The following is a 26942-nucleotide window of genomic DNA, read 5'->3' on the forward strand; positions in this document are numbered from 1 at the left end:
TGTGAAACTGTATATGTTCTCCTGATTGAGCAGTTGGACTGACCAGAACTGAATGTCCAGCTTCATTTAACTTTTCTTCTCTTTTCTGCTTCTTCTTAGTAAAGGAGCGATGAGGATGCTGCAGGAAGCCATTTCCTTTGTCCCATCTCTGGCAGAGTGGAAAATGTTGCCCAGGTTAGCCTCCCTCCTGATGGTTCTGGGGATCCTGCCTCTGCCCCTTAGCAGTACCCAGGTAAGAGGACGGAGAAAGGACGGGGAAAAAGGGAGCTCCAGCATAAGTAGCAGGTTGCTACCGGTACGGTAGAGCAGTGTTTCCCAACCTTGGCAACTTGAAGATATTTGGACTTCAACTCCCAGAATTCTGAGAGTTGAAGTCCAAATATCTTCAAGTTGCCAAGGTTGGGAAACACTGCGGTAGAGGATGGCGCACCAATAGCAAAGGGTGTGCTGCACCCGCAGCTTTAGTTCTGTTGCATGCATGCACACGTCCCAGCATATTTTTGCCTTGGGTGCATGTGCCAAAGCAAAATCTCATGATGGGACCACACATGTGCGCAAGATTTTCATGTGGGAAGCAAAAAAAAAAGCCAAAATCTCATTCACGTGTGCATCCCCTCATACGATTTCAGCACATTTTTACTTTCTGCACATGCACAGAAGCAAAAACATGCTTGGACGTGCATGTGCGCACGCAAGAGAGCGGAAGCTGCGTGCACAGCGCACTGGTAGCAGTGGGAATGGCAACCCACCCCCGTCCGGCCTGTCCCTGGAGCCTGGGAGGCTGAGGAGACACAGGCTGGTTGTTCCAGGTGGGGGTGGCCAGGAGCCAAAAAGCAAAGGATATTCATCATTTGTGCCTTCTCAATATTTAGACTTCGTCCTCCAAATGTTTTCTTTGGCAACTTAAAACTGGTCTGTGGTCAGCGTCTAAAATGTACATCCCCAACTTGCCTCTCCCCATAACTGGAGAAATACAGTTCCCAGAATCCCTTGCAGCAACACTGTTCATGGGAGAGGGGGGAGGTCAGAAAAGTCAAGACCACAATTGCAGAATCAAGAGTTCAAGTCCTGCCTTAGGCATGAAAACCAGCTGGATGACTTTGGGTCAGTCACCCACGGCCTGAACTCACCTTAAAGTTGGGAAAATAGGAGGAAAAGTGTGTCAGATATGTCCGTCACCTATATGTAAAACACAGGTTGTCCTCGGTTCACAATCACAACTGAGTCCAAAATTTCTGTTGCTAAGTAGAACAATTGTTAAGTGAATTTTGCCTCATTTTATTTCATTTCCTTGCCACTGCAGCGAATCACTGCAGTTGTTCACTTAGTAACCTGGTTGTTAAGTAAATCTGGCCTCCCCACTACCTTTGCTCATCAGAAGACCACAGAAGTTGACCACATGACATCACGGCACTGCAACCAACATAAATAGGAGTCAGTTGCCCAGCATCTGGATTTTGATGACATGACCTTGGGGATGCTGTGGAAAAACCATTGTAAGTCTCTTTTTTTCCAGTGGAGCGGTCACTTTGAATGGTCACTCAATGAATGATTGTAAGTCGAGGACTCCCTACAACCGTGATGGTGAACCAAAGCACATGAAGCCATATTGGAGGGCACGTGAAGCGTTGCCCTAGGTCAGCTCCAGTGCGCATGCACGCAGTAGCCAGCTGATTTTCAGCCCCGAAGAAGGCTGTTTTGCCCTCTAGAGGCTTCAGGGAAGCTTCCTGAAGCCCCAGAGTGCAAAAAAACCACCCAACGGGCACTGGAAGTTCAGATAAATGGACTTCCAATTTGCCTTTTGTGCTGTTTTTTGCACTCTGGGGCTTCAGGCAGCTTCCCTGAAGCCTCTGGAGGGCGAAAATCAGCACAACGGGCAAACCAGAAGTCCATTTTCTTGAACTTTTTTTAAAAATTAGATTTGTACGCAGCCCCTCTCTAAGGACTCAGGGCGGCTCACAACAATAATAAAATACAATAAATAGTGGTACAAATCTAATATTAGTAAAAACTAAAGTTAAAACCCCTTAATATTAAAAAACAATACTACACAATCATACCATTCTCAAGTGCTACAGTCAATGTGTGTGTGTGTGCGGGGGAAATAAGTCCCCCCATGCCTGGCAACATAAGTGGGTCTTTAACATCTTGCGGAAGATAGGGAGGGTGGAGGCAATTCGAACCTCCAGGGGGAGCTGATTCCAGAGAGCCGGGGCCGCCACAGAGAAGGTTCTTCCCACCAGATGGCATTGTTTACTCAATGGGACCTGGAGAAGGCTGACTCTGTGGGACCTGATCGGCTGTTTAGAACTTCCGGTTTGGCCATTTTTTTCACCGTCCCAGGCTTCAGCGAGGCCTGTGCACATACGTGGGGTTAGGGGGGGTTGTGCACATGTGCAGGGGCAGTGCGGGGGGAGAAGGAAATAGGTGTGAGCTCATGCGCGCATGCTAGCAGACACCCCCCCTTTAGCACGTGACCCACTGCCCTATAATAAACACAGGATTTAAATCCTTGGGAGCCACAAGCACAAGTTGGCTCTTCACTGCCAGGCGATCCTCATGGATTGGGTGCCAGCAGGAAGGAAATCCCTTTAGGCTGGTCTGATTTCTGGGCGGGGGGGGAGACCCAGCTGCGGGGGAGGGTGTCTTTTCCCAACTGGCTCCTCTCTCCTCTCTCTGCCCAGAACTGCCTGAGCAAGCAACACGTCGCAGCCGCCATCCAACAGATGCAGAAGCTGCTCTCGGCTCACGAGGCGGCTCAGATGCGCAGCCTGCGAAGCCTGAAGAAGCAGCTGACGCTCCTGCCAGCCGGGGCCCAGAAGCCACTGGCCAAGCGGAACGGTGAGAGGACAGGCAAGCCAAGGGACGGGTCAAACAGTCAAGGTGGCGCCTGTCATGCCATCTTGCTTCTTTTGACTCCCCCGTCATCTCGATGGGCTGCAGAATCCAGGGAAAAGGAGTTGATTTCATTGGAGTAAAAATGAATAAATTGGTGTTTTTTAGCCGTACTGAAATGTGTTAGGTGGGTTGTCCCAAGGCTGGATTTGAATCCAGATCTGCCACATAGAAGTCCAATAGGTTGCGGATCATCTGCAGTCAGGCTTCTTCCAAATCTGTCAGTATATGTTATATAATTTATTTTTATTTATTTATGTAATTTATTTGTTTTGTCAAGTACATAATGTAGGAATGTAAAGACATAATAATATTGATATACATGAATAAAAGATTAGGAGATTAGAAGGACATTAGAGATAATGATATTCATATACATGATGATAGAATAATAAATATGATAGTATAATAGAAAGGTCTTTGCTGATTATTTAAGCAATGTTATTCCTTGCAATTAGTTAAAGGTTACAGTCTAAAAGACATGTCACCAAAGGAAAAGGGGAAGTGAGGAGGAAGGAAAAAGAGGGGGCAAACTTCTTCCAAGGGTCCTAACGGTGAGAACCAGTGGGACAGCTTGCCACCCAAAGTTGTGGCTGCTTCATCACTGGGGTTTTTTTAAAGAAGAAACTGAACAGCCACCTGTCTGAAATGGTTTGTTTGTTTGTTTGTTTGTTTATTATTTATTTATTTAAATTTATAAGCCGCCCATCTCCTGATAGACTCAGGGCGGTGTGCAACAATAAAATGGGAAAAAAGGTAAAACCCCATTACAGTATTTAAAAACATTCATCCATCTATCACTCGTCATTCATCACTATTGGCCGGAGCAGAGTATTGTTGCTGAGCAGCCCCAGGCCTACCAACAAAGCCATGTTTTCAAAGCCTTTTGGAAAATGAGGAGAGTAGGGGAGGTGTGAATCTCTAGGGGAAACTGGTTCCAAAGAGCTGGAGCTGCCAGAAAAAAGGCCTTTCCCCACAGAGCTGCCAATCAGCATTGCTTGGCTGACGGGATCCAGAGGAGGCCAACTCTGTGCGATCTAATGGGTCACTGGGACATATGAGGCAGAAGACGGTCCTGTAAATAATCTGGACCTAAGACATGTAGGACTTTATGGTTGATAATCAACACCTTAAATTGCGTTTGGAGACCTATTGGGAGCCAGTGCAGCTTGTGGAATTTCGGAGTTACATGGGTATATCTGGGTACACCCATAACAGCTCACGCGGCTACATTCTGGACTAACTGAAGACTCTGGATGCTCTTTAAGGGGTTCTACTTGAGCAGGGGGGTGGACTAGAAGACCTCCAAGGTTACTTCCAGCTGTATTCTGATTCATAATGTGTTGTGGTTAGCTCTGGCCCAGCTCCTGCCCCAAGGAATGTGAAGGTGGATGTGGGGGAGACATCCACATGCCACAGGCCTGTTTTGCTCCCAGTGGAATCTGCCGACGAAGTCTCCTCTGACCAAGGAGACCTGAGTGACAGGGAGGAGGGGAGTTTGGCAGATAGCCCAGGAGGAGATAAATCACCTGTATCATCCCTGGATTCTGAACAAGAATTAATGATATATCCACGCATGCGTAGAGTGATGCATAGGAGAGGACAACTGAAGGATTATTACAAGAGAAAATGAGGCCACCTGTGATTGGGTGGGGCTTCTGTAATTAGTGCTACAGATAAAAGCACAGCCTGGTGTTTATGCTCATGGCAGTTTATCTGATTCATTGTTTCATCAAGATCGTGGTTTTTGTGCTGTTCAAGATTGTGTGTGGACTCTCTGGACTTTAGAACTGGACTCAATTTCCCAGTTATTGGGTGAGCAATTAGGTTGCATTTAACCTGTGCCTTGTGTGTACCAGAAAATCCCTTTGACATTTTAAAAGGGAGCTGTTTCTGTTTTTCTGTTTATAAAAACTTTTGGGTTTTCCTTTTATCGTGTGGTGTGTGTCTTCCTGGACTAATTACCCTGTAATTACGGGCGGTTGAAACACGCCGGCAGAACATAATGATTAGGTTAGGTTAGGTTAGGTTAGGTTAGGTTAGATCTCTCCTTGGTCAGCTTCCATCCATGATTTCTCGTCTGTCCTTCAGGTGCGTTGGAGCAGTGATTTTCAACCTTTTTTGAGCCGCGGCACATTTTTTACATTTACAAAATCCTGGGGCACACCACCAACCAAAATGACACAAATTAAATAAATAAATAAATACATACATACATACATACATACATACATACATACATACATACATACATAACCCCCTCGTATATACAATCCCATGTAACATCCCCTTATAAATACAGTCAATCATCAATCATCCCTACTCAAATTTATATCTCATTTCTGGGTACTTCTCCTGTCTTTCCCCCTTTTCTCTCTCATGTTTGTCATTTCTCTCTCTTCCTCCCTTTTTCCCTCATTCCTTTTCCCTCTCACTTCTCCTCTTTTTCCATCCCTGTCTCTCTCCCCCCCCTTATGTGTGTGTGTGTATACACACTGGAACCATTTCCAAAACCAGTTGAGGGCTGGGGTTTTTTCTCTTTTATTCTTTTCAAAAAGAGGTGTGGGCTGGGGGGCATTTCTTATTATTTGGGTGCTTTTTACCATATGCTTCAAGAATCACCCCTCTCTCTCTCTTTTGTTTCTCTCTCCTCTCATTCTCTGCCTCAATCATTTCTCCTTTTTTCTCCCCTTTTTGTTCTCATTTCTCTCTCTCCTTTCCTCTCCCTATCTGTCTCTCTTGCTTTCTCTCTCTCTTGCTTTCTCTCTCTCTTGCTATCTCTTTTTCTCTTATTTTCTCTCTCTCTCTTGTTCTCTCTTATTTTCTTTCTCTCTCTCTTGTTCTTTCTCTCTCTCTCTTTCTCTCTCCCTCCCTCTTTCTGTCTTTTTCTCACTTTCTCTCTTGTTTTCTCTCTCTCTCTTGCTTTCTCTCTCTCTCTTGTTTTCTTTCTCACACTCTTTCTCTCTCTTGTTCTCTCTCTTGCTATTTCTTTCTCTCCCCCCTTTCTCTCTCTCTCTTTCTCACTTTCTCTCTATCTTGCTGTCTGTTGCTGTCACTCACTCTCGTTCTCTCTCTGTTCTTCTCAGCGGAGGCCAGCGAAGGTAATATTCAATGTCGGGAGCGCGCGGGCGGTTGCGCGTGCTCCCTACCCCCCTGCTAGCTGCTCGGAATATTCAAAATAAGAAAAGCCTTCACCGGCTCCCTTCCCTTCTGCTGCCGGCGCCTCCCCGCCCCCCCGCGGGATGGCAGGGAGATGAGGAGCGCGCTTTCGGGGAAGCGACGGTGCTTTGGGGAAGCGACGAGAAGCCATGGGCGCGAGGGGGCGGACTTTCAAAGCAACCTTTGCCGGCCTCCCGTGGGAGGGTGCCAATAGCGGCGGCGGCGGTGGGGGGGGCAATAGCGGGGGGGGTGAACCGCCTCGCGGCACACCTGACCATATCTCACAGCACACTAGTGTGCCGCGGCACACCGGTTGAAAAACACTGCGTTGGAGAATAGCTTGACCCTCTTTCTCTCTGTGGCAGCCTCTCAAATATTGGAAGATGCTCTCATGTCTCTCCTGGTCCTTGTCTTTGCCAGACTGACCGTGCCTAGTTCCTGCAACTGCTCTTCGTATGTTTCACTTTCCAATTTGAACCATGATGCATTAAAGCATTTCAGATGCTATTTTATTTGGGGTTTTTTTTTTAACTACAGCAGATTTCACCAGAAGACTTTGATTGAATCTGCTGGCATTTTCACCACAGGGGCCTTTTAAGTTTGCTCAGGAAGTTTTTAGCAATAGCAATAGCATTTAGACTTATTGTATATACTGCTTCATACTGCTTTTCCAGCCCTCTCTAAGGTTTACAGAGTCAGCATATCACCCCCAACAATCTGGGTCCTCATTTTACCCACCTCGGAAGGATGGAAGGCTGAGTCAACCTGGAGCCGGTGGGGAGATTTGAACTGCTGAACTACAACTAGCAGTTAGCTGAAGTAGCCTGCAGTGCTGCACTCTAACCCCTGCGCCATCCGGCTCTTTAATTCCCACTCTCCCCCCCAACTCTTTTCTTCTCAGTGATGCCAAGAGAATTAGCAATGGGGTCTGGTCCTTTGCGTTTGGGGTTTCTCAGTCTGTATTCAGTTCTGTGACCAGGAAAGTTGCTTCTGATTCAACCACGAGTTTTGTGAGGAACCAAAAAGGGTCTCCAGCTTATTTCTTCTTCCATCTTGCTCCCCACAGACAGCTGCACCCTCCCTTCTTCACCCACCAATGGCAGGAGGCTGGGCAAGGGAACGGCCATAGGCAGCGAGGTCCACTTCGTCTGCAACCCTGGCTTTGCGCTGACCGGGTCCGAGACTCGAGCCTGCCTGGAGAACAGGACCTGGAGTGGCCGGCAGGCCTTCTGCAAAAGTAGGTGGAAGGAGAGGTCTCCCACTGGTGATCTTGACTTTTAAAGATATTTAAGACTATAAATTGAGCCCCGAATATATGTTTAGTTTAGTTTAGTTTAGTTTAATTGGATTTGTATGCCACCCCTCTCCGAGGACTCGGGGTGGCTCACAACAGATATAAAAGACATAATAAAACAATTGATCCAATTAATATAATTAAAAATCCTAAAAAATTCTAACTTTAAAACATTCATTAACATTCACTCAATAAATCACACTAAAAACAGTCGTTGGTCAGGGGGAGATCTAGTAACTCCAGGCCTGGCGACAAAGATGAGTTTTTAAACTCTTCCGGAAGGCGAGGAGGGTGGGGGCAGTGCGAATCTCCGGGGGGAGTTGATTCCAGAGGGTCGGGGCTCTCACAGAGAAGGCTCTTCCCCTGGGTCCCGCCAGACAACATTATTTGGTCAACAGGACCCTAAGGAGACCAACTCTGTGGGACCTCACTGGGCGCTGGGATTCGTGTGGCAGAAGGCGGTCTCTGAGATAGTCTGGTCCGATGCCATGAAGGGCTTTATAGGTCATAACCAACACTTTGAATTGTGTCTGGAAACAAATCGGCAGCCAATGTTAATTTAACAGAGGAATTTTAACATATGCAGTGATTCCCTTAACAAGGGTAGCAAGAAGGTGTCGTAAAATGGGACAAAGCTCGACAGATAAATCTGTATAAGAAGCACCAAACATTTCCACTCTCTTTTAGGTGGGAAAAGGGTGTGTCTTATACTCCGAAAAATACGGTACATGATTTTGGGACCCAGTGACAGCCATAAGTATGAACCAAGCATCCAAGCATCTAAATTTTGATCACATGACCAGAGGGATGCTGCCATAAGTTACCATAAGTTACATTTTTCAGTGCTGTTGCAGCTTTTGCTAAACGAAGTGCTGGAAATTCAGGACTATGTAAAGCCTGATTTGCGGGAACTGAATTGCTGTTTTATTGTTCATGAAGATTGTTTTGCTCCTCTGGTGGCCTTGTATTCAACTTTCAGGACCCATTTTTTCCTGCCTCTGCAGAAGGGGAAGACCTTAGTCAAAACCTGGGTCCTGCCAGGGGAGGGCTGCGCCTCCACCTTTGGCCCAACAAAGCTTCTCCTCCTTCTTTTATTCCACAATCAGGCACCAGCAATTGTGCCAGCTGCCCCTGTGCCAACGGAGGGACCTGCATGGATGCAGCTGCCCGCTACAGCTGCTTGTGCCCCAGCGGCTGGTCGGGGAACAACTGCCAGGCCCCCGTTCATGCCTGTAAGTGACGGGCCCCTGGGGTTGCACGCACAAAATCCTGAGGCTCCAAGAAGCAGGATTGGCTGCTGCTTCTCTTAAGTGGCTCTCAACCTTTCTAATGCCACGATCTCTTAATGCAGTGCCTCATGTTGTGGTGGCCCCCAACCATGTCTAGTGCCAATTCTCCCAATTAAGCAGATTGGCAGGAAGATAAAGGGGACATCCCCACTGATTGGTTGGATTGTAAAAATATGTCCCAAGGCACCAGAATAGAAGCTTTTGTTCCTAACTCCAGGGGACATTTGTCTTTTCCCCCATGGTCTTAGGCGACCCCTGTGAAACAGTTGTTTGACCCCCAAAGGGGTCCCGGCCCCCAAGGTTGAGAACCACTGCGTTAATGAGTACATAGGATGTCCCTCTGCAGCTGAAATTGATTTGCCATCTATCAGTTCAGTCTCACTGGAAAGGCTGCCCTAACGGCAACAGAGCCTTGGTGGTGCAGTGGTTAGAGTGCAGTACTGCAGCTACTTCTGCTGATCACCAGCTGCCAGCAGTTTGGCAGATCGAATCTCAGAAGGCTCAAGGTTGACTCAACCTTCCAAGGTCATTAAAATGAGGACCCAGATTGTTGGGGGCAAGAGGCTGACTCTGTAAACAGCTTAGAGATGGTTGTAAAAGCACTGTGAAGTGGTATATGAATCTAAATGCTAATGCTAAATTCCATTGACCACAGACAGGACAGCTGTGAGCAACGCAACATTCAGCCGTCATCCCCGCTGCGTTGAGAATCCAGGGGGCTCCCGCCACTGCAGCTGCGATGCTGGCTTCCTGTTGACGAGGGGAGGCATGTGTCAAGGTAAGAGTATGGGACGGGGGCCTGCTGGTAACTACCTGCCCCAACTGGGACCCTCAACCAAAGGGGCAATTGCTGTGCCCAGAATTCTTCCTTTTCTTGCATCACGTATTCTTCCAACCTTGCTTTACGAGAAAATAAAAAGGAGCGAGATAGTCAAAAGACATTCTGGGTTCTCCAGTCAGGGTTGTCCCAAAGGGGCTATTTCCCCCCCAAGAGACAAACTGGACTTTCTGGTTTTTCTTTGAAGACGTTTCGTTTCTCATCCAAGAAACTTCATCAACTCCAAAGTCTAGTCAGAGCTGAAGAAGCTTCTTGGATGAGAAGCGAAACGTCTTTGAAGAAAAAAGAGAAAGTCCAGTTTGCCTCTTGGGAAAAAGCACCGTTGGGACAAAAAGAAACTAGAACATGACAGTCAGCCGATGCTTTTGCTGGATGATTCTGTAGCCGGGGAACCAGGAAATGGTCCATGCTACCAAAGCAACACATCTGGTTGGGGTCCACCAGAACCAGTAGTGGGTTCCTACCAGTACGGGCGATGACAAGGGTAGCAAAAATGAAGCTGTGCGCAACAGCTTTGCATCTCTGGCATGTGTGCGCACAAATCCGAGCAATATTTTGCTTCTGCGCAGGCACAGGAAGCAAAATCTCATGAGTGGACGGCAAAAAAAAATTGGCAATTTTTTGCTTCTGCGCATGCATGAAAGCAAAGAAAATTGCTGCAATTTCGCAAATGCACATGTCCCCGCACAGGATTTAGCTTACCACGCATGCGCAGAAGCAAAATCTTGCTCAGACACGCACGCACGCATGCCGGAGATGTGGATGCTCACATGCACGTCACCAATAATGGCGGCGTGACAACTCCCAACCGACCAGAATCTAACAGTAACATGGCTAAAGGGAGTATGTGCTTGCCCCCCATAGGAGAAGACTGTGTGGACTAAAGGAAAAGAGAGTGGCCCACCTGCTTTTGCAGGACTATCTCCCCCCATAATCCCCCCCCCCCCGAACGTTTCCCAGAAGCTTCACTATACAACACAATCCTGGGTTATATCAATAGAGGCACAGCATCAAGATTACGTGAAGTCTTAATGTTGATTTATAAAGCCCTAGTAAGGTAACACCTGGAATGCTGGTCACTATATTGCAAAAATGATGTTGAGGCCTCTGCGCATGCACAGAAGCAAAAAAGAAATTGCTGAAATCCGACAAAAAGAAATATAGGGTCAAGAAATATGAAATTGATATGAAGGATGTGTGGAGAAGATTGAAGCACTACGTCCTAAATGTATTAGATGAGATTAGAGAGAAAGCAACTTAAAAAGTGTACAGTGTTCCCTCGATTTTCACGGGGGTTACGTTCCAAGACCTCCCACAAAAGTCGATTTTCCGCGAAGTAGCGGTGCGGAAGTAAAAACACCATTTTTGGCTATGGACAGCCAAAAACTACCCCCACGCACCCTTTTTCAAGGCAGCGCAAGGAGCCGGGCTTGAAATTAGGGCAGGGAGCGACGAAAGGGCGGAGGCCGGCAAAGATTGCTTTGAATGTCGGCTGCCCCCGCCCCCCCCAGCGCCTCCGGCCCCCTCGCCACTACCGCCCGCCCGATCCACCCCTCTCACCGGCTTTCTTCGGACATGGGTCCTCCTGCAGCAGCGCTGGCGGCTACGGCTTCTCATCCTCCTCATTCGGCCGGTAGCCGCTCTGAGCGCTTTGAGAATGCCAGCCTTGCCCCTCTCACAGTTCCTTAGCTGAGAGCACTTTCATCCCAGCTATCAGCGAGGGGGCTGCAGGAGAGGTGGGGGCAGGCGTTCTCACAGAGAGGGAGAGGAAGAAAGAGAGAGAGAGCAAGAGGGGGGAGAGTGGAAGGTAGAGAGAGAGAGAAAAATGATAGAAAAAGGGAGAAAAAAGAGAAATGAGAAAATGATTGAAGCAGAGAATGACAGGAAAGAGAAAGAGAGAGAGAAGTGACTCTTGGTGATGACGTATGATGTCATCGGGTGGGAAAAACCGTAGTATAGAAAAAAAACCGCGGAGTATTTTTTAATTAATATTTTTTTAAAAACCGTGGTATAGCGTTTCGCGAAGTTTGAACCCGCGAAAATCGAGGGATCACTGTATTAGCTAATAGCATTTTAAAGGTGTATAAGAAATTAGAATAAATATTTTTGTCCAGGCATCAAAAGTTAAAGGAGGTAGCATTTGATGGATGTCGAATACCGAATGTGAAAAGATGAATTATTGTAATGTAATTTAGGATTGGTGGTATGTGATATAGCATATGTGTTGGGAGTGGGGGGGGGGAAATTGCTGAAATCTCACGCGTGCGCGCGTCCCCTCGTAAGATTTTGCTTTCTGCGCATGCAAAATCTCCCTGGGATGTGAGCCCGCATGTGCCAAGCAAGAAAAGCTGCATGCGCAACACAACAGTTGTGGTGGGAATGGGAATCCATCCCTGGGTAGGACATTGTGGTATATGATTTTATGAACTCCATTTAGATCTATCGAAGGCAACACAGTTGCCTACTGCAGTGTTTCCCAACCTTTTTTGAGCCGCGGCACATTATTCACATTTACAAAATCCTGGGGAACATTGAGAGGGGGCGGGGGGGGGGGGGCGGGTGTGTGTGTGTAAAAAAAAGTTTGGACAAAAAATATCTCTCTTCCACCCTTTCGCTCTATTTTTCTCTCTCCCTCTTTCTCTCTCTCTCTCTCTCCCTTCCCTCCTCTTTCTTTCCCCTCTCTCTCCATCTCTCTTTGTTTCTCCCTTCCTTCCTCTATTTTTTGCCCTCCTTCCCTCTCTCTGTCTTTCCCTCACCCTCCTTCCCCCTTCTTTCTCTCTCTCTTGCTTTCTCTCTCTTGATGTCTTTCTCTCTTTCTCTCTTCCCTCCTCTCTCTCCCTCTCTCTCTCTTGCTATCTCTCTTTCTCTCTCTCTCTTTTGCTTTCTCTCTTTCTCTCCCCCCTCTCTCTCCCTCTCTCTTGCTATCTCTCTTTCTCTCTCTTTTGCTTTCTCTCTTTCTCTACCCCCTCTCTCTCCTTCTTTCTCTCCCCCTCTTTCCCTCTCTCTTTCTCTCTCCCTCTTGCTATCTCTTTCTCTCTCCCCCTCTCTCCCTCTCTCTCTCTCCCTCTCTCCCTCTCTTGCTATCTCTTTCTCTTCCCCCTCTCTCCCTCTCTCCTTCTCTCTCCCTCTCTTGCTATCTCTTTCTCTCTCTTTCTATCCCCCCTCTCTTCCTCTCTCTACCTCTCTTGCTATCTCTTTCTCTCTCTTTCTCTCCCCCCTCTCTCCCTCTCTTTCTCTCTCTCCCTCTCTTGCTATATCTTTCTCTCTCTTTCTCTCCCCCCTCTCTTCCTCTCTCTTTCTCTCTCTCCCTCTCTTGCTTTCTCTTTCTCTCCCCCCTCTCTCCCTCTCTCTTTCTCCCAGTAGCCGTGGGGCGACGGCAGGGTGATCAGCTGTGAAGCGGAGCTCCAGAACGGAGGCACAGACGGCGGTGGCTAGACGCCGTACATTTCTGGCGTTGCGCTGGGCATGGACGTGGGGCTTGAGCCTCTGTCCTGGTCCAGCCAGCAGGCAAGTGCCAGCCATGCAATTCCAGCATTTCCAGCCGCCGCCGTCGGTGCCTCTGTTCCTCTGTTCCGTAGCTCCGCCTCACAGCTGATCACCCTGACGTCGCCCCACAGCTACTGGGAGAAAGAGAGAGGGAGAGGGGGGGGAGAGAAAGAGAAAGCAAGAGAGGGGGAGAGAGAGAGGGACCACCCTGCCATCGCCCCACGGCATGGCTCCTGCCCGCTGCCGCTGCCGCCGCCATCACCCTCCCGCTGCACGCCGCCCTCCCGCTGCCGCTGCCCTCCCACCAAGCCCCAAAGCTCACCTGCTGACAGGGAAGCTCCAGCCGGGCGGGGCGCCGCAGCTGCTGGAAAACTTGGAAGGCGCAAAGAAGCAAGCTCAGCTTCCGGTCTCACAACTTTTTTCTCTTAGCAAAAAGTTGCGAGACCAGAAGCTGAGCTTATTTCTTCGCGGCACACCTGACCATGTCTCGCGGCACACCAGTGTGCCGCGGCACACCGGTTGGGAAACACTGGCCTACTGTATCTAAGCCCAAAATTTCATGTCTGATGGAAGAAGGGACTCTTCTTGTGAAATATTTCTCAATTGTATCAGTGTCCGAAATGCAGGATGGGTTTCACTCCAGGACCCTAAATGGAGCCTCTTCCATGATTTGGCTCTGCTGGGCCCATTGTTTCGGGCCGAGCATTGTACCCCAAGTGGGGAGCCCCACTTGCACTCCATTGAGCAGAGATCGGGGAGTTCCTTTCTTGGGCCAGGGACCCACTCAGCACCTTCCTGCTCCACTGCAGATGTGGATGAGTGCCAGCTGTACCAGTCCAACTACCACACCCGGATCTGCCTCCACGAATGCGTGAACCTCCCTGGGTCCTATCAGTGTACCTGCCCACCCGGCTATCGGTTTCAGGCGGAGCAGAACATCTGCAGCGGTGAGTCCCTCCCGTCCTTAATCAATTGTAGAAATGTAAAGCATTCATTTTACCCTGTCTTATTTCTGGGTACTTCTCCTGTCTTTCCCCCTTTTCTCTCTCATGTTTCTCATTTCTCTCTCTTCCTCCCTTTTTCCCTCATTCCTTCTCCCTCTCACTTCTCTTTTTCCATCCCTGTCTCTCTCCCCCCCTTATGTGTGTGTGTGTATACACACTCGAACTTTTTCCAAAACCAGTTGAGGGCTGTTTTTTTTCCTCTTTTATTCTGTTCAAAAACAGGTGTGGGCTGGGAGGGTTTTCTTATTATTTGGGTGCTTTTTACCATATGCTTCAAGAATCACCTCTCTCTCTCTCCTTTGTTTCTCTCTCCTCTCATTCTCTGCCTCAATCATTTTCTCATTTCTCCTTTTTTCTCTCCTTTTTGTTCTCATTTCTCTCTCTCTCCTTTCCTCTCCCTATCTGTCTCTCTTGCTTTCTCTCTCTCTTGCTATCTCTTTTTCTCTCTTGCTTTCCTTCTCTCTCTCGTTCTCTCTCTTATTTTCTTTCTCTCTCTCTCATGCTTTCTCTCTCTTGTTCTTTCTCTCTCTGTTGCTCTCTCGTTCTCTCTTATTTTCTTTCTCTCTCTCTCTCTTGTTCTCTCTCTCTCTTGTTCTCTCTCATTTTCTTTCTCTCTCTCTTGTTCTTTCTCTCTCTCTCATGCTTTCTCTCTCTTGTTCTTCCTTTCTCTCTCTCTCTCTCTCTCTGTTGCTCTCCCTCTCTCATTCTCTCTCTTCCATTCTTCTCTGTGGAGGCCGGCGAAGGTTTTCCTTAGTTTGAATGTTCTGAGCAAGCTGGCAGGGGGATGGGAAGCAGCCCCTTTACTGACAGCCTGGGACGGGACTATGAGAGGGGTGGGCGTTCCCACAGCGCTTGGAGCGGCTAGCGGCCGGATCGCCAGCGCCGCTGCAGCCACCACTGTGGGAGGAGCCGCGCCCCAAGAAAGCCGGAGAGAAGGACGGATCGGGCGGGCGGGGACAGACACAAGAGGAAGCCTCAGCCCTGGAGCTCCCACTTGCAGAACCCGCCCCTCCCCTGGCTATTGCCCGCCTCCGCTATTAGGGACGAGAAGCCATGGGTGCGAGGGGGCCGACTTTCAAAGCAACCTTTGCTGGCCTCCCGCGGGAGGGTGCCAATAGCGGCGGCGGCGGGCAATAGCCGGGGGGGGGCGGCTTCTGCAAGTGGGAGCTCCAGGGCTGAAGCCTCAGCCCTGGAGCTCCCACTTGCAGGAGCCGCCTCGCGGCACACCTGACCATGTCTCGCAGCACACTAGTGTGCTGCGGCACACCGGTTGAAAAACACTGGGCTAATGCATCAACATCGGTTATATTGAGCTGTCAGAGGATTGTTGCCTCACAACTGTTTAAGCTGTGTTACCGTTACAATAAATGTTATTTGAGTTACAGTCTTTTGTCTCGCCTCAGTTACTAACCCCATCGGCTATTAAACACAGCAGTGGCGAAGAAGGATGGGATGCGACTGAGGTGATTTCAAATCATAATAATAGTCTGGGCCCCCGTCAGAAAAGAAAAGGAAAATAAAAAGATTCAGAAGCTTTTAATTCAATGAAAGATCTATCCAACACACTTTTGCACCTTTTAATCCCCACAAGGAGACATTGAGGAGACCGATTTGAATGCTCCCTAATTGCAAAGGTCTATACTGAATTGTCTGGAGGTAGGAAATGAGCCTATTTCCTTGTTTCTTGTGGCACCTGTTATGTCTGGGTTCCCCCAGACCTCAACACCAACTGGAAAAAACAGCCAGACACTCTGGTAAAAGCCAAAAGTTTTATAACTGGAAAAAATAAACACAGAGGAAAACCTGTTCTTCCCAACAGACAGGCTATAATACGTTACAGCAGAGTTCTGATGTCCAGACAATACAGCAAGCTTCTTGCTGGCACACACCCCCAAGGTTTCAATAGTCAAAGGCACAAACCAGGATTCCAAGACGCCAAAGTTCACAGCCAGGTCCCACGACTCTCAAAGATAAAACTCCACAAGCCAGGAAGGGTGGGTCTGCCTTTTAGCCTTTCCCAAGAGCACCACACCCAAACCCAGCTGTTGCCTCTTTAATGCTGAAAGTACTTAGCCAATTGATTCCGTCTCTGAGTAGCTCTTCTTTGTCGCAGATCAATTATGGCTTGTGCATTTTCCTCTAAGGAATCCAGGCTGCTTGCTGGGGAGAGCTCCCCCTGGTGGGACTCTGGCTGTCCTCCCTCTTCTTCAGCCTGGGATTCCTCCTCCTCATCTGTCTGCACCTCCTGTTCCTCAGCCTCTCCCTCTGAGCTGGAAACCGACAGAAGATCAGCCGTTCCCTGAGGGGCCTCTGACGGAACCACAACAGCACCGAGATGTTCGAGATGGCCAGAGCGCTTTGCACACCTCAGTCCATTCACACAGTGTCTTGGGAAGAAATGCTGGCTAAATTAAGAGACCATTTATGCTCCATCTCCCTCCAGATGCGCCGGAAGATCCGTGTTTTACCATAGGAATCAGGCTGAGGGGGAATCTGTGAACCAATACATGGGTGCATGGAGAAAAGCAGCTCTCTGTTGTGAATTCACAAATCCAGAGGACTATCTGCTAGGTCGGCTAGTTTTGGGGTGGGGTGAGATGGCCGCCTAAAATGTCGCCTTTTAGCAATACACGGCCTCACATTTCAAACCACTTTAGATGAGCCTCGTGCAGCAATAACAGTCGGCAGTCACTTTTTCAGTGACGTAACTGAACATTCACCAAATGAACTGCTGTAAGCCGAGAATTACCGGTATTAAATAGCCGCATAGATTGGTAGCAGAGGATGGTTACATAGCCATGCAACTCAGTACACTTTGAGTCACAACAGGCTGCTTAACTGTCTCAATTGAATATAACGATAGATTATAACCATAGAGGCAAACTAAACACCGCCATCTACTGGCTGAATAATTCTGTGCCTTTTTCAAAACAAAAATTATTCTAACATGTACAGTATTCCAATAATTTGCTCGTCCAAAAGTCGCAAAGGGAATCACATGATCTTGGGACACAGCAACGGTCATAAATATGAATCGGTTGTCAAACATCCATTTTTATTACATGTTAATGGGGATGCTGCAAAGGTCATAACTGTGAAAAATAGTCATATTTTTCAGTTCCATTGTAACTTTGAATGAACTGTTGCTTGCAAAAATATGGGAGTGAAAGTGTTGGCTGCATTCATCCCAGAGGTCCTGGGAGACACAACTTCCCCCAGTGCATGGATGCCACAACCTCTTCAGAGCAAGGTGGTCAATTGTTATCTGTTGCAGTGGGGAGTTGCAGAGTTGGCATCCATATCCCCATGTGTTGTGGCTGCTTGCTGCGATTGAAGTGGCACAATGCCAGCAGCCCACAGCAGTTCTGACCCTCCACCCCATTCCTAGAGCAGGGTGAGGGTCTATATATAATATTTGCCAGGACCCAGCAGGGCTCCAGACCACCAGGGTCGAGACGGTCAGATCTTTCTATTTTTCTTTGCAAGATGTGGATGAATGTGCTGCTAATCAAGACAACTGCAGCCGCGGACGGATTTGCGTCAACGTCTTTGGGGGCTACCGTTGCGTGAAGCCCGAATGTCCTAAGACCCAGTTCAACACAACCTACGTCAAGACGTCAGCATCGTAAGTAGAAACTCCAGGAATGAGGGTGGAGGGCTGGCTAAAGATGACATAAAGTATTAGGACGAGTCTAATACTAGGACAAAGAGTGACAAGATAGCAGTATTCCAGGATTTCAGAAGCTGCCACAAACAAGAGAGAGGAATCAACCTACTCGCCAAAACACCACTCAGGAAATTTCTCCTTAGTTCTAGGTTGCTTCTCTCCTTGATTAATTTCCATCCATTGTTGTCTTGCTTCATTGTGCTTTGGAAAATAGGTTGACCCCATTGTCTTCTTTGTGGCAGCCCCTCAAATATTGGATCCCTGCTCTCATGTCACCCCCTCATGTCACTCCTTCTTTTCACTAGACTAGCCGTGTCCAGTTCCTACAACTGTTCTTCATAGGTTTCATATGGTAGCAGCCTTCCAGTATTTGAGGGGCTGCCACAAAGAAGAGGGGGTCAAATTATTCTCCAAAGCATCTGAAGGCAGGACAAGAACCAATGAATGAAAATGAATCAGAGAGAGAAGCAACCTAGAACTAAGGAGATATTTCTAACAGTGAGGACAATTAACCAGTGGAACAGCTTGCCACCTGAAGTTGTGGGTGCTCCATCACTGGAAGCTTTTAAGAAGAAACTGGACAGCCACTTGTCTGAAATAGTATAGGGTCCCCTGCTTGATCAGGGGGCTCAACTAGAAGACCTCCAAAATTTCTTCCAATTCTGTTATTTTGTTCTGTTCTTGTTCAAAGAGGCCCAAAGAATTCCAGAGCTGACTTTCAGCCTTTCTCTGCTCATCAGTGATAAGGTTTTGGATATATGCTGCTTGGAATCAAAGGGTGGCTCTTTGCAGGAACAGGTGATGACTATTTAAAAAAAACACACATTGGGCTGAAGTTGGCAAGGATTGAAAGGCAGACAGATTGATTCCCCAAGCAAAAGGACTCTGGCAGCCCATGGAGATGAGTTATTTATTTATTTAATTGGATTTGTATGCCGCCCCTCTCCAAGGCAATGCCCTTTTTATTTCCTTTTTTACTTTCCTTTTTTCTTTCCTTCTCTGCCTCCAGTCAGAAAAATAGGAGTTTTCATGATCAGGATACCGGTAATTGATCATCGGAAATCTCAAGAGGGTGGGAAACATTGTACTATTAAAGCAAGCTGGGTCAGATTGTCCATCTTGGGTTTTTTTGACCCATGGAATTTAGTGACAGTTCAACCCTTTCTTTTGATAAATGGGTTATTTGGACTGCCTTTGCCCACCCAACAGCCATTATGTCCAGAGGCAAACTCCTTACTTAGAGACATTAGATGCCAGGATGCTATTCCCCAGAGGTGGGCCGCTAAGGTGGAACAGTGAGGTGTGCTCGCCCCTGTGGCTCTGACTGCTAGTGGAGTCCAGCACAATTCTGCTACTGCACTTGGGCAGGGAGCGAAATAGTGTATGTTTATCCCAGGCATGTTTCAATTCAGTTACTGTGGATTTACCAACCACGTCTGCTGGAAGCATCTACTAAAATAATATTTTCTCACACGGCTTCTGATCTTTCCCCCAACTAACCTCAAATTGTGCCCCCTTGTTCTTGTGTTATCTTCTTATTTTTTTTCTAAGTTCAATCCATTTGTACTATTGTTCCCATGTCTCATAAGTTTTTTAAGACTGGTGGACTTCAACTTCCAGCTATGCTGGCTGGAGAATTCTGGGAGATGGAGGTCTGCCAGTCTTAAAGTTGCCGAGGTTGGGGAGCCTGCTTTGTACTCTTGTACCTCTGACTGGTTCTTTCTCTTCCGCCTTCTCTTTGCAGGCAGTGTGAACGGAGCCCTTGTCCCATGGGCAGCGAAGCCTGCCAGAAAGCTGCCCATGCCATCTCCTTCCACTATCTCCCCCTCCAGTCCAACCAGTCTGTGCCCTGGGTCCTTTTCAAGATGTCCACCAGCCGCTCTCTGGGGGACAGCCTGCGTTTTGCCCTCCTCAGGGGCAACAGCCAGGGGAGGCTGGCGGTTCAGCGCTCGGACTGGCAGACGGGGGAACTGGTGCTGACGTGCTCAGTCCTGGGCCCAGCCACCCTGGAGGCCGAGGTGGAAATGAGTGAATTTGCCCAGAAGATCCTTCTAGGGAAGCACATCTTCAAGGTCACGGTGTTGGTTTCCCAGTATGAATTTTGAGCCCCTTGGAGACGGCCAGGGCCAGGTGAGGCAAGAACTGTGAGGGCACGCTTCTCTACCCAGAATGGGCCATAACAGAGGCAAAAGCCAGCCTTGATCTGCTGAACCAGGCACTCCTCTCTCCTCTCCACGTAGCTGGACACTTTCTCCATGAACTGGACCCTTCAAGAGGCTGTGGGGAGAAGCGGTGGGTGGGAAGCTCCTCCATTTTAGGTGGAAGACCAACCACAATAATTGCAAGTTCTTGCAACATCTTTGCAGGCAAGAGCAGAGCAAACTCCCAGGAGGGTCAGTGGGCTTTACCAGATGCAGCTGCTCCTCTCAGCCTGAAGGCAAGATTTTGGGCTGCTTTTAAACAAGAAAAAGGCCAAGTGGCACGAAGCTCTGCACAGCTTGGAAATTCAGCTTGGGATGCGGATAAAAATAGCCGTTCAGGATAGCAACCTTTTCGGCCCAGAATGCTACTAGCCTTTATTCCCCATTTGAGTGATGGGAAATGGATATTTTTCTGGACCATCACAATTACTTCATCCCTTTGAGAGGTGGGTGGCTGCCTCGCCTTTGAGCAGAAATTGGTGTTTTGTTATAGCTTGTCTCCTAGCTGGGAATCATTTAAGGTATCTGTTAAAAAAAATCTGTCCTACTCAGATTTGATATAAAAGGACCCTGTTTATAATCAAACAAAATTTGATGTTATTAAAATACAGTATTTTGTTGTTATCCTGTGTCACATAGACCAGACCCTACTACTAAATAAAAGTAGAAAAATGTGAGATGGACAGCAACACCTCCAGATGGATTCAAAACTGGCTAACTAACCGCACACAATGTGTAGTGTCAATGGAACAACATCTGCATGGAGGGATGTATGCAGTGGAGTGCCCCAAGGCTGTTTTAGGCCCAGGACTCTTCAACATCTTCATCAATGACTTGGACGAGGGGATAGATGGGAAACTTATCAAATTTGCAGATGACACCAAACTGGCAGGAATAGCCAACACTCCAGAGTATAGGTGCAAAATACAGAAGGATCTTAACAAAAAAAGTCAATGGTGAAAAAAGTACAGTTCTACATTTAGGCAAGAAAAACCAAATGTACAGGTACAGCATATGTGGTACATTGCTCAACAGTAGTAACTGTGAAAGGGATCTTGGCGTCTTAGTGCACAACCATCTAAATAGGAGCCAGCCATGTGCAACAGCTGCCAAAAAAGCCAATACAGTTCTAGGCTGCATCAACAGAGGGAGAGAATCAAGATCACGGGAAGGGTTAATACCACTTTATAAGACCTTGGTAAGGCCTACACTTGGAATCCTGCATTCAGTTTTGGTCGCCACGATGCAAAAAGGATGTTGAGACTCTAGAAAAAGTGCAGAGAAGAGCGACAAAGATGATGAGGGGACTGGAGGCTAAAACATATGAAGAAGGGTTGCAGGAACTGGGCATGGCTAGTTTAATGAAAAGAAGGACCAGGGGAAACATGACAGCAGTCGCAAAGAAAGAGTCGAGCTATTCTCCAAAGGGTAGAAAAAGCAATGGATGGAAACTAAACAAAGAGAGAAGTAACTTAGAACTAAGGAGAAATTTCCTGACAATCAGAACAATCAAATCAGTGGAACAGCTCCCCTCCAGAAGTTGTGAATGCCCCAACACTAGAAGTTTTAAAGCAGATGTTGGGTAATCACCTGTCTGAAGTAGTGTAGGGTTTCCTGCCTAAGCAGGGGGTTGGACTCGAAGACCTCCAAGGTCCCTTCCAACTCTGTTATTATTATTATAATTATTATAAAATGCATTGGCTGCCATAAAAAGTTGTGGCTTGTTGCCAGATGGAGGAAAAATAATCAAGATTGGACACAAGGTCATAAGTCCTGGGAACAGGTGTTTTAAAAAGCTGGTGGCAACCACAACCATGCAGTCCGAGGCCCACATCGTTTTGACAAGCATTGATCAGTGACGGTCATCTTAACCAAATGCAAATCTTGTGCAGACAAAAGGCAGGAACAGCATAGCTGCGTTTGCAAGGCACGGCTGCTCTTGGTTAAAAAGCAGGCAGCTGGCAACACCTTTTCCAACTGTCAAAATTACCTGTAAGTTTCTGAGCTGTTGGCTGAAAAGGTGCTACCAGAGTCCTGATTTCCACCACCCTCCTCTGCAAACTAACCTAGTTCACCTCTTAGGTCCACCTATATATGGTTTATTTAATTCAGTTTTCTGAGTTAGCCCAAGACAGACACATAGCTGACCACATTGGCTGGTTATTGTATCTGGTTGATTACTGTATTTTTTGGAGTGTAAGACACACCTTAGTTTTGGGGGAGAAAAATAGGGGGGGGGGGGAATCTGCCCACCTGAAAAATCATTTGACTAGACTCCTTAATCTGGTCAGCTTCAGCACATTGTTTTATCCCCTGGTTAGGGCTTTTAAAAAACTTTATTCACAGAGAGTAACAATGAAAGAGCTTGCAAGCCTGTAAGAGCCGGGAAGATCGTTAACATCTGGTTAGGGCTGGGGGAAAAAAACCCTTTGAAATAAGCTACATTCAGAGTATAAGAGGCACCCCAATTTTCAGCCCCTTTTAGGGAGGAAAAGGATGTGTCTTATACTCCATAAATATGGTAATTTAAGGCAATGTGTGGAATGACTACACAAGGGAAACAGGCTGCAATTCTGCAGATCAACTGTTGAGGCTCCAGTGCATGGCAGAACAAGAGCATCTTTTGAAGCTAATGGGCTCTTTTCCCCAAATGCCAAAGAGTTGCCCCTGGGTGGCCCCCATCCCCATCCGCTGCATACTCCCAACTTGGCTACTTAGTCACTTGAACCCCCAAAGACAGAGTATCCTGGTCAGCAAGTGCAGAATTTGGACCAGTAGTGGCAAGATGCTGGGAGGCAGCAGACTGGCCAACCAGTATCTGAAAGGGGAAGGAGACTGGCATCTTCTATAGGTACATGGCTGCATTAATGACACTGAAGAGTTTTCAGGGCTGTGCTTCAAGCAGAGGTCCCCAAACTTGGCAACTTTTAAGGCTTGTGGACGTCAATTCCCAGAATTCTCCAGCCAGCTCTGCTAATTCTGGGAGTTGAAGTCCACAAGTCTTAAAGTTGCCAAGTTTGGGGACCCCTGGGTTAAAGCAAAGTTCCAAAGCGGGAAGCCTGTCAGGAAACAACCAGAAACACCCACAATTCCGCTAGCACTGAGCACTCTCCCCCTTCCCAAATGAGCACCGAGCCAGCATTGCATTCACATGCTGCGCAGAAATGCCTCCCCCTGAACTGAGATGCAGAGGCTGCAGCCGAAACTCTGCCTCGTTATTTGGAAGACTCATCCAAAGCCAACATCCAGACCAGCCAGCATTTGTAGCTAATCAAGTCTTTATTAATATACAAACAGGAGTTCCTTGCAGATCGGTTGTGTGCTGAAGAAGCAGCTTCCCAATTGGAGAAGGGCGGAACGGGTGGGCGGGTGGGGGAAGCTGATGCTCCCATGGGGGTCTTCAGGCCAGGAACAGATTGGCTGAAGACGGCCTGGGGGGGCTGCAGACAAGCAGATTTGTCCAGCGAAGACGGCCAAGAAATCTTGCAAAGCCAGCAGGGTTCTCCGTGTCTCAGCTGTTGGTGCTGCAGGGGAGTCCGAGGCTTTTAGGCACTAAACTGGCTGAGACGGGGATGAGGGCACAGTCGAGCTAAGGCCCTCCGTGGTCACACTGAGCATAAGGCACTTGGAAGAGGAGGAGGACGAGCAGCAGCAGTGGTGGCTTCCTCAGCTTCAGGCCATGTGGAAAGTAGCTGCCCAGGGAATTTTTTTTTGTTTTTGTACATGATCACGAGGTACTAATAACAATGATCTTTCCCCTCCATCGATTTGGGAGGCGAATTCTATAAAGAGACCAAAGATGCAGGGTGGAGGGGCATTCAATGCCGAAGAAGAGGAACCATTCCTATTGCATCTGAGAAAGGAAACAGAGGAAGGGGCTGCAACTTCCCCAACTTCTCCTTCCCAGCCTTCATCCAGAGCAGACCTCTTTGAACTCGGCAACTGCAAGACTTGTGGACTTCAACTCCCAGAATTAGCTGGCTGGAGAATGCTGGGAGCTGAAGTCCACAAGTCTTGAAGTTGCCAAGTTTGGGGACCCCTGATCCAGAGGGAGACTAAAAAAAGGAGGATTAGAGTGAACTGGCTGGCTAGGAGGGAAGATGACCCACAAAATGAAGCATGGTGTTTATTCTGTTGGGGAGAGAAGAGGGCAGGGCTAAGGGTCCAAAAGAGCCTGGCCAAGAAGCCCCTCCCTGGTGGGGGTGGCTGGAGGGGAGGAAAAGAGGCAAAGCGGGAGCCTGCCAGGAGACCACAAGAGGACTCCATCGCTGCTTCTCTCCACTTCCCAGTACAAACAAAAACCTGCACTGCTCTGGCCTTTTTGGTGTGGGGCAGAAGCTTGCGGCACTCGTCCTCCGGTGGGCCTTGGGGGCTCCAAAAAATGATGGGGAAGGAAATCCTAGTGTGATGCCGATTGCCAGACCTCATGTTGATGACATGACCAGCATGGATGGAGCTACAAGTGCTAGCATCATTTTTGCCCAAATACAGAGTTTAGATTGGAGAGTGGGGATGAGGGAGAGCAATCGTTAGATTCCCAAGGCAAGTTGCCTGTGGGACCAGCTTTCAAAATTACAGAGCGAGCTGCTTACCCCAAAGTCTCAACCAGCTCTGTCCCCAGTCGCTTCAGTGGGACACACACACCCCACACCCGTTTATTGCACAATCCTTAGATATGCAAGAATATGGCCTTCTTCTCCTCCTCCCGTCCGGCTGCCTTGTGGAGGCTCCTGATTTACCCCATCTGTGCTGACCATGTGTCTGGAGGGCACTCAAGGAGGAGATGGCCACGACAGGAAAAGGTCCTGAGAGGCAGTAGATTCAAAATCAGATTTTGTGAAACAGATCCCGAAGAGAGAGCAGCAGAAAGCTGCTAGGAGTTGAGGAACATCAGACGGCTCTATTCCTATCGTGGTGCCATAGATCAATGCAGACACACGCCAAAACCCCCAAGATCCTCCTGCTAACGGAACGTGCCACCTCCTACTCTGGAGATAAAGAGGAGAGGACCCTCCGCTTGCTGTTTCTATTGCCAGACATAGAAATCCTCTTTTCATTTCCCTGAAGGGAAGCTGGTCGGTCAGGGCCAGAATGTTTTCATGGGAGCAAACCTCGGAAGGATGTTAGCAGGTGTCCATAGCGAGCAACAGATCTCAGTTCTGCAGGCCACTCCGGACCTCAAGAGGTCCCACCCAGTTCTCCAGACCTCAAACTCTCCGTTGGCAGCCAAGGGGGCCAGAGAAGTCTCGGCTTGTTCTGGGAACAGAAGGTTGAACCTCCCAGTCATAAACACCCCTTTCAACTGGAAGCTGCAGGGAAGAAGGGAAGGGTTAAAATATACAACATATAACAGACCAAGAAGTCTGAAGAAGTCCAAAGAGCAATGTGGGAAAAGTCTGGCGGTTTGCAGGATTATTTTCCCTGGAAGCCGCTGAACTCCATCTCGTCTTTGCGACGGCGGGAGGTGAAGAGGGAGCTGGCCTTGGCTTGGAAGCGCTGCCCCGCAATGTCGATCTCGTATTCTCCCCGGTTGACAAAGTCTGGGGTGACCAGCTGTTCCTCGCCGGTTTCGGGGTCCAGGTTCTGAACAAAGCCCAAGCAGACATGTCGCTCCAGCGTGTAACTGTAAGCGCTGCTGGTGGTCTTGCCCACGTAGCAGCCGTTGCGGTAGATGGGCTCCCCCCACCAGGGCCACAAATCCAGGTCGGTGTTATGGTCTTCCAGGATGAACATGGTGAAGCGCTTGTAGACCCCTTCCTGCTTCTGAACCATCAGCACCTCCCTCCCAATGAAGTCTATGCCCTGGAGAGAGAGAGAGAGACATCAGGAGACAGGATTCGATATACTCCAGCTCTTTTGTCGACTTATTGCTAGGAAAGATCCACTGGCAAGCAACCCACTGGCAAGCATTTTAATAAACTGCATTATTGTTTGGTTTGGTGGCTGGAATGCCTCTGCAGAGAGTGCTGAGGAAAGCAGAGATTATAGGAGTATTCTGAGAGGGGAGGCATACAAATCTAAGAAATTATTATTATTATTATTATTATTATTATTATTATTATTATTCAGGATGCTGCTTAAACATGCTATGTGCTTAGAGTTCAAAGCATTATTAGAGACCCCACACACCCACTTTAGAGTGTTTTTCTGTCGCTTCCATCTGGGAGGAGGTTTCGAAGTATTTCTAGCAGGGCTACCAGATTGTGTAACAGCTTTGTTCCCTGTGCTATCCATCTGGTAAACTCACAAGATTCATTTCTCTCACCGTGTACATGTATACATCCGAACTAGACTTTGTTGTTTCTCCATGTCATATAATAGATATGCATACTTTATCTATTTATTTCGTCATTTTATGTAGTGTCTATTGGAGGTGATGACTCCATGAGAATGCATGCAACAAAATTTCATTTTAATGTACAGTATGCCTATTAGTGTACATTTAAAGTGACAACGAAGTTGACTCTGTTCTGTTCTATTATTACGAAGTTGCTTCTGTTGCTGCGATTTTCATACTTCTTAGAAGCGTGATGTCATGGCTGCCTCTCTGCTATCAAAGTTTCAGGGGCTGACAGCCTGACATTAGTGATGAGGGGCAGATTGGATTGTTAGGAAGAAATGGGGTGGGGGAATGAAAGCCCAGCTGAGCCTTTTGAGAAGCTTCAGACAGCCAAGGTCAACGAACAATATACAAAGCTAAGAATGAAGCACCTGTTTACAAGCACTTGGATAACAGATAATCAGGAGATTTGGGGCAGCAAAACCTCAGATTCAGCTTCATTACTTCTGTGACCATTTAAGCTCCAGTACAGTATCCTCTTGGCAAAAACCGATGGCCAGGGGCCTTTCGTTGCTAGAAGTCTGAGTGGGACAGTTGACATACTTGATGTGACGTTTACTTTGTATTTCTTACAAGTGCTATGAAGCAAGTTAATACCATTTTCAAGGGTGGGTAGAAAGGGATGGGGAATGAGAGAAACTTCCCCAGGCAACCCAAGGAATCTGTAGTTGTAATGCAGAAGTTGGCTAGAACTTTTCTTTTTTAGTGGTTTGACATCACCAGAACCGCTGAAATATTTCCAATCTCCTCATTCTTGAACATTAACACT

The 26942-nt window shown here is 47.8% G+C and overlaps 2 protein-coding genes across 5 annotated transcripts in view; one reads left to right on the forward strand and one right to left on the reverse strand.

Moving 5' to 3' along the window:
• Positions 1-106: 106 nt before the first annotated feature.
• On the forward strand, positions 107-19737 carry LOC139172037 (fibulin-7-like). Its single transcript, XM_070760687.1, has 8 exons — positions 107-232; positions 2685-2841; positions 7121-7291; positions 8455-8580; positions 9293-9415; positions 13771-13908; positions 17452-17590; positions 19377-19737. The coding sequence occupies exons 1-8, from the start codon at positions 110-112 to the stop codon at positions 19735-19737; spliced, it is 1338 nt and encodes a 445-aa protein (XP_070616788.1). The 5' UTR covers positions 107-109.
• A 3356-nt stretch (positions 19738-23093) lies between these two features.
• PDPR (pyruvate dehydrogenase phosphatase regulatory subunit) overlaps positions 23094-26942 on the reverse strand; it is a 44110-nt gene continuing 40261 nt past the window's right edge. For all 4 annotated transcript variants that reach the window (XM_070760685.1, XM_070760686.1, XM_070760683.1 and 1 more), the window contains one exon: positions 23094-25635. In XM_070760685.1, coding sequence (XP_070616786.1) covers positions 25246-25635 — 390 coding nt within the window. In that variant the 3' untranslated portion in view covers positions 23094-25245. The remainder of the gene's footprint in view (positions 25636-26942) is intronic.

Source organism: Erythrolamprus reginae, chromosome 9, assembly GCF_031021105.1.
Source record: "Erythrolamprus reginae isolate rEryReg1 chromosome 9, rEryReg1.hap1, whole genome shotgun sequence".
Lineage (NCBI taxonomy): Eukaryota > Metazoa > Chordata > Lepidosauria > Squamata > Dipsadidae > Erythrolamprus > Erythrolamprus reginae.

What these genes read in the sequence shown, in the direction of transcription:
- LOC139172037 (XM_070760687.1), top strand. Translation starts at nt 110, where the DNA reads ATGAGGATGCTGCAGGAAGCCATTTCCTTTGTCCCATCTCTGGCAGAG. An exon ending in GGAGCAGAACATCTGCAGCG is followed by an intron (nt 13,909 to 17,451) that starts GTGAGTCCCTCC and finishes TTTCTTTGCAAG; the next exon opens with ATGTGGATGAATGTGCTGCT. An exon ending in TACGTCAAGACGTCAGCATC is followed by an intron (nt 17,591 to 19,376) that starts GTAAGTAGAAAC and finishes TTCTCTTTGCAG; the next exon opens with GCAGTGTGAACGGAGCCCTT.